The sequence below is a fragment of the Leopardus geoffroyi genome, chromosome E1 (assembly GCF_018350155.1).
Source record: "Leopardus geoffroyi isolate Oge1 chromosome E1, O.geoffroyi_Oge1_pat1.0, whole genome shotgun sequence".
NCBI lineage: Eukaryota > Metazoa > Chordata > Mammalia > Carnivora > Felidae > Leopardus > Leopardus geoffroyi.
Genome location: NC_059330.1, coordinates 3,852,829 through 3,864,928, shown reverse-complemented (window position 1 = coordinate 3,864,928; position 12,100 = coordinate 3,852,829). Strand labels below are relative to the sequence as shown.

General features: G+C 43.2%; 1 protein-coding gene across 2 annotated transcripts in view; it reads left to right on the top strand.

Moving 5' to 3' along the window:
- STX8 (syntaxin 8) overlaps window positions 1-12,100 on the top strand; it is a 249,885-nt gene that overhangs the window by 46,917 nt on the left and 190,868 nt on the right. For both annotated transcript variants that reach the window (XM_045490407.1, XM_045490406.1), the window contains exon 5: window positions 990-1,114. In XM_045490407.1, the coding sequence (XP_045346363.1) occupies window positions 990-1,114 (125 nt within the window). The remainder of the gene's footprint in view (window positions 1-989; window positions 1,115-12,100) is intronic.

The window sequence follows — 12,100 nt, the reverse complement described above, 5'->3', positions numbered from 1 at the left end:
TGATTTCCAGACAAGAGGAGAAACGTGAGAAGTGACGGAGAAGCCAGTGGCCGCACGTGCGTCGTCTGGGGTTACAATCGCACGTGGCAGGTCCTCGCTGCCCGTTAACCACCATCGTGACTGCTAGTTTGGTTATATCACCATCGTCGTGACCATCAGTTTTCATAAATCCCAGGAACCCAACTCTCAGATGAATGACTGTTCACGTCTGGGTTGAAATGGTCACAGGTGGTTCCACGAACAGCACCGTCCTCGTGGCTTGGACAGGATGTGGGGACAGGGAAGGCGATCCTTGGGATGAAAATCCTACAAACATGGGGACCGAGGCTGAGAATGCAGGTTCCCTGTTCCTGGATGGCAGGGTGACCGATATGTCTAGTTTGGCAGGGGCGCGTGGGCTTTCTAGGGTGAGTAAAGATTAAGATCGATAATTCAGGATTTGTTCTGTTGTTAGTGCTATCATACGTTTGTAAGCTTGGATTTGTTTCTCTGTGTGTTTCTATCTGTGAGCAACCACATACCCTTGAATAAGAATCCTGTGGCCCTGTTTTAATGCCATCATCTGTGGTGGTGGCAACATTTGCACCTTCTTGAGAAATAGCATCTGTGCCTTTGGTGTCGCGTAGCCTGGGAGACAAACTTTGTCCTAATCAAAAGGCCACTTCTATGTGGCCTTGTGTTTTGGAAATTTAAGACCCTCGTTTGCGATTATTGACTCAAATGTGTGTTGGAAGATTGGTAAGGGTATTATGTGCTGCTTTGGTCTCCTTAACGGGCTCTAATTCTCCGGGGGACCAGGCCTGTGCCTTAATTCATCCTCAGACCTCGTCCAGCACTGAACACAGTTGCTGGCATTGAACTAAGGATGCAGTAAATTGTGGCCGAATTGCATTTTCAAAGCACGTGAGGCTCACGTCTGCGCTTGTGGGAGTAATCTGCAGCAAAGCTGTGTTTTTTGAGTTACGTAACGCATTTGATCTTGTTCCTAGGTCCAGCCTGATGACTGGAGGGGCTAAGCGAGGAGTACCCAACCCTTGGCTCTTCGAGGAGCCAGAGGAGACCAGGGGCCTGGGTTTTGATGAAATCCGGCAACAGCAGCAGAAAATTATCCAAGGTACTGGGCACCCCAAGAGCATGGGCTCGGAAACCTGGTCAGAATTTTACCGCTGCCTTGAATGTTCCTTACAGCCATTGACGATCACAGGGGAATCAATGCTGGTCTTTTAAAGCTCTTGGCAATTTTGTGCCTCAGGACACCCAAGGAACAGACAGATGGTGTCATCCATCAAGGTAGCCCAGGGAAATAATGATTCTCCACTGGGAGAGAGCGTGCACGGAGCTCTGAATCTGATAAAACCGGGTGAATCAGAGACATGTGCCCACCTCCCTTTACTCTGTGATGGGACTCGTTCTCCAAACACAACACTCCCATCTTCTTTTTGCTTTTCTTTTCTTTTCTCTTCCTGTCTTCTCTTTTCTTCCTTCCTTCCTTCCTTCCTTCCTTCCTTCCTTCCTTCCTTTCTTTCTTCCTTTCTTTCCCTTCCTTCCTTCCTTTCTTTCTCTTTCTTTCTTTCTTTCTTTCTTTCTTTCTTTCTTTCTTTCTTTCTTTCCTTCCTTCCTTCCTTCCTTCCTTCCTTCCTTCCTTCCTTCCTTCCTTCTTTCTTTCTTTCAATTTGAGACAGAGAGAGAGAGAATCTCAGGTGCAGAGCCTATGCAGGACTGAACCCCATGATCCTGGGATCATGACTTGAGCTGAAGTCAAGAGTCGGATGCTCAACCGACCGAGCCGCCCAGGCGCCCTTCCCATCTTTTTCTTACACAAAATGAGTCCATCTGGCTTCTTGTCTTCAAGTTCATCTCGCCCAGTGGCTTTTAAGCCTAATTATTTTTTTATGTTCTTCTATTTTTTTTTTTTTTTTAATTTCAGAAGTAATGCATGATCGTTGTAGAAATTTCAAACAAGCCTGGAATGTATAAAATGGAAAGCTTTCTTTATTGCTTCTCCAATCTCAAAACTGTAAACAGATGAGCATATATTTCCTCAGGCTTACTTGGTATAAGCACACACATATTTTTACGTAAGTGAGATCGTGATAGGGGTAATGCCATAGCTCTTACTCTCTTATTTAATGTGTGCAGTAGACCTTTTCCATGTTCCTGTTTTTGTGCATGGTTTTTCTGTATTACAGATATGCTATTCTTTTTTTTTTTTAATTTTTTTTTTTCAATGTTTATTTATTTTTGGGACAGAGAGAGCCAGAGCATGAGCGGGGGAGGGGCAGAGAGAGAGGGAGACACAGAATCGGAAACAGGCTCCAGGTTCTGAGCCATCAGCTCAGAGCCCGACGCGGGGCTCGAACTCACGGACCGCGAGATCGTGACCTGGCTGAAGTCGGACACTTAACCGACTGCGCCACCCAGGCGCCCCCAGATATGCTATTCTTTCTAATTCCTTTTAAGAACAGTTTTATCGAGGTATACGTGACCTGTCCCAGATAGCACCTATTGAAAATGTATGATTCAGCAAATTTTGACACACATATGACACTGTGCACGTCCTGCACATCTTTTATCACATCTCTGCCCAAGTATTTCATGTTTTCTATTCTCTTATTAATGGCATTTTAACATTTCTATTTCTGATTGTTGCTAGTGTATAAAAGTACAACTGATTACCTATATCGATCTTGGATCAGTCAACTTTGCCCAACTCACTACTTTGTTAAAAAGCTCTCTCGTAGAGCGTGTGGGATTTTCTATACTAATGGTCATGTCTGAATCAAGAAATGTGACTTCTTTCTTTTCAAAGACTTTGTTTTTTTTTAGAGCAGTTTCAGGGACATAACAGAAATGAGATGAAGGTACAGAGAGTTTCCATGTAACCCCTGCCCCCAGCCATGCAGTCTTCCCCCACATCAGCACCCCCTCCCCACCCCCCCACTAGAGTGGTGCGTTTGTTACAATTAAGCTACATTGACACACCGTCATCGCCCAAAGTTCATGGTTTATCTTAGGGTTCACACTAGGTTTTTTGCATTCGGTGGGTTGGGACAAGGCTATGGTGACATGTATTCATCATTAGAATATTTATAGAGTATTTACACTTCCCTAAAAATCCTCTGTGCTGTACTCACTGATGCCCCCTCCCTCCTCAACCCTTAGCAACCTCCAATCTTTTTAATTTCTCCATATTTTGCCTTTTCCAGAATATCATATATTTGGAATCATACAGTATGTAGACTTTTCGGACTGACTCCTTCATTTAGTAATATGCATTTAAGTTTCCTCTATGCCTTTTCATGGCTTGATAGCTATTTCTTCTTAGTGCTAAATAATATTCCACCGCTAATGGACTCTAATGGATACACAGCGTTGAAATACAGGTGGGCAATGTTAAGCAGAGAGAAAGAACCAAGAAGAAATCGTAGAGATCAAAAACACTGTAACAGAAATGAAGAAATGCCTTTGATGGGTTTTTAGTAGACTGGCCATGGCCGAGGAAGGAATCTCTGAGCTTGAGAATATCTCAACAGAAACCCTCCTAAAGTGAAAAGCAAAGAGAACAAACACTGAAAAAAGAAAAAGATGAAAGTATCCAAGGACTATGGGAGGACTATAAAAGGTATAACACAGTTTTGATGGGAATACCAGAAGGAGAAGAAAGTGAAAAGGGAGCAGAAAAATATTTGAAACATCACTGAGAATTTTTCCAAAATTAAGGTCAGGCCCCAAACGACAGATCTAGGAAGCTCAGAGAGTGCCAACTAGGACAAATACCAAAAACAACTACCCATAATCAGTCCCTTTCCAAACTACAGAAAGTCAGAGATAAAGGAAAAATTCTAAAAGAAAACAGGAGAAAAAATATCTGACCCATAGAGGAACAAAGGTAAAAATTGCATCTGCCTCATCTACAGAGACAATGCAGGCACGAAGAGAGTGGGGTGAAATATTTATTTTATTTTATTTTACATTTAGTTTTGAGAGACAAAGAGAGCCAGAGCACAAATCGGGGAGGAGCAGAGAGAGAGAAGGAGACATAGAATCCAAAGCAGGTTCCAGGCTCTGAGACATCAGCACAGAGCCCGATGCGGGGCTCAAACTCACGAGCTGTGAGATCATGACCTAAGCTGAAGTCGGATGCTCAACCGACTGAGCCACCCAGGTGCCGCGTGGGGTGAAGTATTTAAGATGTTGCGAGAAAAAACCCACAACCTAGAATTTTGTACCTTGTGAAATTATCCTTCAAAACTGAAGGAGAAATCATGACTTCCTTAAACAAACAAAAGTGGAGGGGATTTGTTGCCAGTAGACCTGCCTTACAAGAAATGATTTAAAGTTTCTTTTTTTTTATTTTTTATTTTAAAAAAAATTTTTTTTTTTTTAACGTTTATTTATTTTTGAGACAGAGAGAGACAGAGTATGAACGGGGGAGGGGCAGAGAGAGAGACACACAGAACTGGAAGCAGGCTCCAGGCTCCGAGCCATCAGCCCAGAGCCTGACGCGGGGTTCGAACTCATGGAGTGTGAGATCGTGACCTGAGCCGAAGTCGGACACTTAACCGACTGAGCCACCCAGGCGCCCCTAAAGTTTCTTTAAAGAGAAGGAAAATGATACAGATCTGAAACTTGGGTCTACATAACGAAAAGAAGAACACTGAAGAAGGAATAAGTGAATTCTTCAAAAAAAAAAAAAAAAATCATTGCCATGCCCACGGGCCATGTAGGTTTTTTCCTATGTAATCTTGGAGTTTCCTAGTTTTGTGTTTTACATTTAAATCTGTGATCCATTCTAATTTGTGTTGAAAAGTGTAAGGTCTGTGTATAGATTCACTTTTCTTTTGTGTGTGAATGTCCAGTTATTCCAGCACTGTTTGCTGAAAAGACTATCCTCGTGCCATTGTATTATCTTTACTGCTTTGTCAAAGGTCATTGACTATGTGGGTCCATTTCTGGGCTGTCTGTGCTGTTCCATTGATCTATTTGTGTATTCTTTCACCCAAACCACAGTATCTTGATTATTATGGCTTTAGAGTAAATCTCATGGTCAGGTAGTGTCAGTTTTCCTGTTTTGTTCTTCTCCTTCTTCTCCTTTTGAGTCTTTTGCCTTACCATATGCATTTTAGAGTCAGTTTCTCAATACCCACAAAATAACCTGCTGGGATTTTGATTGAAATTGCATTGGACCTATAATGTGGAGGGAAACTGACATCTTGACAATATTGAGTCTTTCTGTCCACATCCATGGAATGTGTCTCCTTTGGTTCTTTTTTGATTCTATTCATCAGTTTTGTAGCTTTCCTCATATAGATCTTGTCCATATTTGGTTAGATTGTACCTAAGTACTTCATTTTGAGGGATGCTAATGTAAGTGGTATTGTGTTTTTAATTTCAAATTCCACCTCTTTGTTGCTGGTTTATAGTAAAGTAAATGGCTTTCATATATTTACCTTGTATCCTGCAACCTTGCCATAGTTGCTTATTAGTTCCAAGAGATTTTTGTCAATTCTTTTGGATCTTCTGCATGCATGATCATACCATCTGCAAACAAAGTTTTATTTCTTTCTTTCCAACCTGTACATATTTTCATGTGTTGTCTTGTCTCATCTGATGCATTAGCTAGAACTTATAGCATAGTGTTGAAAAGGAGTGGTTGCCGGGGGTGTCCGGGGGTGCGGACATCCTTGCCTTGTACCTGATATTAGTGGGAAAGCTTCAGGTTTCACACCATCAAGTGTGATGTTAGCTCTGGGGATTTTGTAGGTATTCTATATCAAGTTGAGGAAATTCTCCTCTATTCCTGGTTTACTGAGAGTTTTTTATCATTAGTGAATGTTGGATTTTGTGAAGTACTGTTTCTGCATCTAGTGATATGATCATGTGATTTTTCTTTTTTAGCCTGTGGATATAATGGATTACATTAATTGATTTTTAATTTTTTTTAATGTTTATTTATTTTTTTTGGGAGAGAGAGAGGTGGGGGGGTTGGGGTAGAGAAAGAGGGAGACACAGAATCCGAAGCAGCTCTAGGCTCTGAGCTGTCAGCACAGAGCCTGACGGGGGGCTTGAACTCATAAACCATGAGATCATGACCTAAGCTGAAGTTGGATGCTCAACTGACTTAGTCACCCAGGCACCCCACATTAATTGATTTTTAAATGTTGAACCAGGCATGCATACCTAGGATAAATCTCACTGATTGTGGTGTATTATACATTCTTGGATTTGATTTGCTAAGATTTTTTTGAGGATTTTTATATCTGTGCACATGAGTGGTACTGGTCTGTGTTTTTCTTTTCTTGTAATGTCTTTGTCTAGGACAAATGGTGGCCTCAGAAAATGAGTTAGGAAGTATTCTCTCTGCTTCTGTCCCCTGAAAGAGATTGTAGAGAATTGGTATAATTTCTTCCTTCAATGTTTAGTAGAATTCACCAGTGAACCCATCGGGCCTAGTGTTTTCTGTTTGGGGAGGTTATTGTTAATTCAGTTTCTTTAATAGATATAGGCCCATTCAGATCCTCTGTTCCTTCTTGTGTGAATTTTGTCAGCTGTGTCTGGCAAGGAATTGGGCCATTTTGTCTAGGTTATCCAGTTTGTGGGCATAGAGTTGTTCATAATATTCCTTTATTATCCTTTTAATGTGCATGAGATCTGTAGTGATGTCTGCTTTTTTTCATTTCTGATATTAGTCATTTCTGTTCTCTTTTAGTTACAGGCTTATTGATTTTATTGATCTTTCAGCAAACCAGCTTTGGTTTCAGTGGTTTTTCTGTTACTTCCTATTTAAATTTCATTGATTTCTCTTCCTTTATTGTTTCTTTTCTTCTGCCTACTTGGGATTTAATTTGTTCTTCTTTTTCTAGTTTTCTGAGGTGTGGAAACTTAGACTGTTGATCTTAGATATATATATATGTCTTTTTTCTAACATATGCATTCAGTGCTATAAATTTCACTCTATGCACTGCTTTTGACATATCCCTTTAATATATAAGTTGTGTTTTCATTTTTATTTAGTTCAAAATATGCTTAAAGTTCCCTTGAGATTTCTTTTTGATCATGTGTTATTTAGAAGCATTTATTTAATCTCCATGTATTTTGGGGTTTTTCCAGTAATCTTTCTCAAAAAAAATTTTTTTAATGTTTATTTATTTTTGAAAGAGGAAGAGACAGAGCGTAAGCAGGGGAGGGGCAGAGAGAGAGGGAGACACAGATCTGAAGCAGGCTCCAGGCTCTGAGCTGTCAGCACAGAGCCTAGCCCAGGGCTTGAACTCATGAACCTGAGATCATGACTTGAACCAAAGTTAGATACTTAATGGACTAAGCCACCCAGGCACCCCCTTTTCTTTTAATTTTTGTGGTTTTACTTTTTCATTTCAGTCTGGACGCCTTTTATTTCTTTTTCTTGTCTCATTACACTTGCTACAACCCCTGGTACAATGTCAACTAGAAATGGTGACAACAGATTTCCTTCAGCTTGTTTCTAATCTTAGGGGGAAACATTTGTTTGGAAGCTAGGTGTGAATTTTTCTGTATTTGGTACTAAGTATTTTTGTATTTCTAGGAATATTCTTGAGGTTTTTTGTTTGTTTGTTTTGTTTTTTTCCTAGGATGCAGTCCAGTTATTTGGGTATTGTTTTGTAAGGTGGACCAGGACAGTGTTTATTTTAGAGGAGGGGTCAGCAAACCATGACGTGTGAACCACACCTCACCCACCATCTGATTTTGTGTGCTCTGCAAGCTAAAAATGGTTTTTCCACTGTCCATAGTCAAAAGAAGACGATTTCATGACTCGTCAAAATTATATAAAATTCAAAGGTAATGCCGTGTCCATAAATAAAGTTTTATAGGAGCACAACCATGTTCATTTATTTATGTATCATCTATGGATGCTTTCCTGCTACAGGGGCAGAGTTGAATAGCTGCACTGGAGACCATATAAACCACAGAGCCCCAAATGTTGACTCTCTGGCCCTTTATAGAAGATGTTTGCGGACTCCAGTGTAGAGGCGGTCTAGCCCACTACAGAGCTGAAAGCACTCTGAGTCCCCCGATGCCCCATAAATCATGAGGCCACCTGGTTGGTGGGAATAGGGACTGCGTTCCAACCCAGTGTGAGCTCAGAGGATCATCCCCTCTCACCCTTTCAGGCGGTTCTTTCCCCAGCCTTGGATAGTCTCCTCACGCGCATGTCCTGGTTACTGCTCAGCTGAAGCCTTGAGGTGGACCCCGTGCAAACCTCCGGAGATTCTGTTTGCGCCGCTCTCTCCCCTCTGTGCTGTGCCCTGCGCGCTCTTACCACCTTGACCTAGTTGGATGCTTCTCCGTGGAGAGATGCCGCCGGGTTCCATCTGGATGCCCTCCTCCCCACGCCGGGCGATGTCTGGGGCAGTCCTAGACCTCCTCTCATTTGCTTCGTCCCTCAGGGATCACTGTCCTTCATTTCCTGATGGCCGTGTCTCTCCTGAAACTGTTGTTTTGTGTATTTTGCCTGTGGTTTGGTGTTTGTTTGTTTTTTTTTTTTTGTTTGTTTGTTTTCTTTTTTTTCCCCCCAGTTGTTTCAGGCCAGAAGTAAATCAGGTCCCTGTCAGCCCCTCTTGGCCAGAAGCAGAAGTCTCCTTCCGTCTTGAACTCCCTTTCCACAGTGAGTTTATCTAGCAAAAGGAACTCTGAGCCTCCCCGATGCCTTTAATTCCCTGTACTTCACCCACTATCATGTTTGGAAGCAAAATGAACGGTGCAGGGCGGTGTGGCTTTGCGTGCAGCAGGGCCATTCATTCGTAGTGCTTTATCCTTCGGGATTGACGGTCCCTGAAAGGGGTGTCTTGCAAGCCAACAGGAATGGGTTTTCCGGCATTGTTGCTTCTTTGCCGAGGAAAGCTACTTCCAGCCAGGAGAAGTGTCCCCTGTCACTGGGAAGGTGCCACGTGCAGAGATGGTGGGAGGTCGGGCGGGAGAGGATGCTACCTGCGGGTTTTTGTGTTGGTCCCCGAAGTGGAGAACACCCTTACTGAGATGCCCGCCCTTTGAAAGCCCGCTGGCCTTTGGGGTATGTTGGAGGGGTAGGGACGGGTCGGGCAGAAAGAGTCGAGGACACATCTCCTACCCTTACCTTGGGGTTTGGGAAATGCTGTCTTCCTCTTTGCTTTCCTAGCAAGCGGTTTTACAAGGAGAAGCACAAAGACTGAAAGCGATCTTTACATAAAACCCTGCTTCGCCTTTTCTCTGCCCGAAGAATCTTGGGGATGCGCTGAGGTTGCCATGGTTTTGCTTCCTTGCCAGGTCCTGCACCAGATAGAAATAAGGGACCATGAAGGGTCATTTCTAACTTCCTTCCGCCCACGGAATCCGTTAGCCTTTCTGTACTTTTGTCGACCCTTAGAAACACTTTGAAACGCATCCCACAATAACAGTTTATCGGTAGAACTGAGACTCAAGCAATGAATGCTTTCCTTTCCTAACCTAGATCCGAGGCCTCATTACAACCGGTTAGCCAGGCTTGGCTTCTGTGCTGCATAAGCAGTAATTTAAGGCACAAATAGATGTTAGGCAGAAGATGGGCGAGGGGCTGACAATAACCAAATCACCTCGAAAACCCGTGAGATGAAACAAAGGAAGGCGACCTCTCGGCTAGCTGAGACCCTTGTCTCTGAGTCACATGGCAGACCTTGAGGAGGTATGAAGGCTCATTCTGCTTTACTCAGGGGCTCTCGTTGTGCGGGTTTCTTAATCCCGTCTCTTCTTACCTTTGTTCTGTAGATGTTCTTTCTAGATTCTAGCAGGAGAGTTGTGCACTCCTTCTGGACGTCTGTGTTCTTAGGTCTCTTTGGTATCGTCATGTGAAATAGCAGTGGGGAACGTGGCTAGCTGGACTGGCAAACCTTGGTAGCTGATCTTTGAACCCTTGCAACCACAGCTTCAACAAAACTAAAAATATCTATCTACTCTTTGGGCGCCTTGGTGGCTCAGTCGGTTGAGCGTCTGACTCTTGACCTAGGCCCAGGTCGTGATCTCACGGTTCCTGAGTTCCAGCCCTGCGTCGGGCTCTGCGCTGACAGTGCGGAGCCTGCTTGGGATTCTCTCTCTCCCTCTCTCTCTGCCGCTACCCTACTTGCTCTCTCTCTCAAAATAAATAAATAGCGGCCCCCGGGTGGCTCAGTCAGTTGAGCATCCAACTTCGGCTCAGGTCACGATCTCACAGTTCGTGGGTCCAAGCCCCACGTCAGGCTCTGTGCTGACAGCTGGGAGCCTGGAGCCTGCTTCGGATTCTGTGTCTCCCCTCTTCTCTGCCCCTCCCCTGCTCACATGCTCTCTCTCTCTTTCAAAAATAAATAAACATTAAAAACAAATAAATAAGTAAATAAATAAACTTCAAACAAACAAACAAACATCTACTCTTAGGACTTGCTCTGGGAGTTTTCCCAATGTAGTAATTAACTTTCTGCAGCATATCCACTATCCCCGTCTGTCCCTTACTTCCCCTTATCCAGGGACAGTACCTCCTTGCATCAAATGTGGGAATCCCCAGTGCCTCTCTCTGGGCCCTGGACAACCCAACATCAGCTACCTTTCCTACTACCTAAACTCAAGAGGACTACCTCGTATTGCCCACAAGCCTTTGCTCATGTCTAGTAGAGACTAGCGCCTCCTTGCGCAAGCCTAGTGGGCCCTCTGTATCGTTCCTTGCTTTAAGCATATTTATTAAGTATGCTCTGTGCCACCAGTTGGGCTCAGAACTGGGGCAAAAGTACAGGATAAAGAAGACATAGCCCCAGCCCTTGGGCCCTTGTCACGCGCTCGGGCGGGGGGCCTGAGATTGCAGCTCCTAGGAATATCCCTCTGTTTTATTTACTTGTTAAAGTATCGGTAACTTTTTGCCGTGGACGATTGCAAAACTATGTAAGTAGAGAGAGTAAGACAATGATCCCATTCTGCCCATCAATTGCTTCAGTAGTTAACAACGCATAACCAATCTCGTTTCATCTATATGTCTACCCTCCTCCGTCTCCTGCCCGTCACCTGGATTTTTCTTTTAATTCTTTAAATTTTATGTTTTTTTGAATGTTTAGTCATTTTTGAGAGACAGAGAGAGACAGAGCACAAGGCACCCCATCACCTGAATTATTTTTGAAGCAAATCCTAGGCATCATATCATTTCAACCGTGGATATTCTGGAACATATCCCTAAAGTATGTTTGCAGAAGATAAGGACCAGTTTTTTAAGAATGTAACTGCAATGCTACTATCACCCTTAATAAGTTAATTGTAATTCCTTAATATAATCAAATATCCAATGTTCAGACCTCCCGGATTGTCCCATGATGGTTTTGTGTGTGGGTGTGGTTTTTTTTTTTGTTTTGTTTTTTAGATCGTTCGATTCAGGATCTGAATATATGTATGGACATTGCAACTAATTGATATGTCTGTTAAGTTTCTTTAATAGATAGGTACTTTTGCCAGCTCTCTCTTTCTCCCTGTGCAATTTCTTTGCTGGAGAAGTAGGGTCATTCGCCCTGGACTTTCCCAGTATCTAGACCTGCTATTTGTAACCCCATATATTGTTTAACGTCCTCCTCTGCCCCACATATTTTCTGTAAATTGGTAGTTAGGTTCAGCGGGCTTGATCAGAATCGGGTTTGTTATTTTTGGCAAGAATTCATCATGCTGATTGTCCCTCTCCGACCTACAGCCACCGGATAGTCCTCCCACAATTACAAGATGTTCCGTTAGAGGATGGTTTTTCAGAATGTCTAAAGATAGGAAGCATCCAAACACCTAATTATTCCAGAGGGATTTTCAAAACAATGAGTGTATTAGTTTTCTGTTGCCACTGCAATAAATTTGCACAGGCTTCGTGACTTGGTGTACCAATTTGTCAGTTTATGGTTCTAAAGGTCAGGAGTTCAGAACAGATCTTACTGGGCAAGATGAAGGCATTGGCTGGGCTGCTTCCTTTCTGGGGGCTCCAGGGAAGAATTCATTCCCTCACCTTTTCTGGCTTCTAGAGGCCACCCATGTCCCTTGGCTGACAGTCCCCTTCCTTGGTGTTCAAAGCCTACACTTTGCAACCCTCTGACCCTTCTTCACAGCTCCCTCTGAGCGC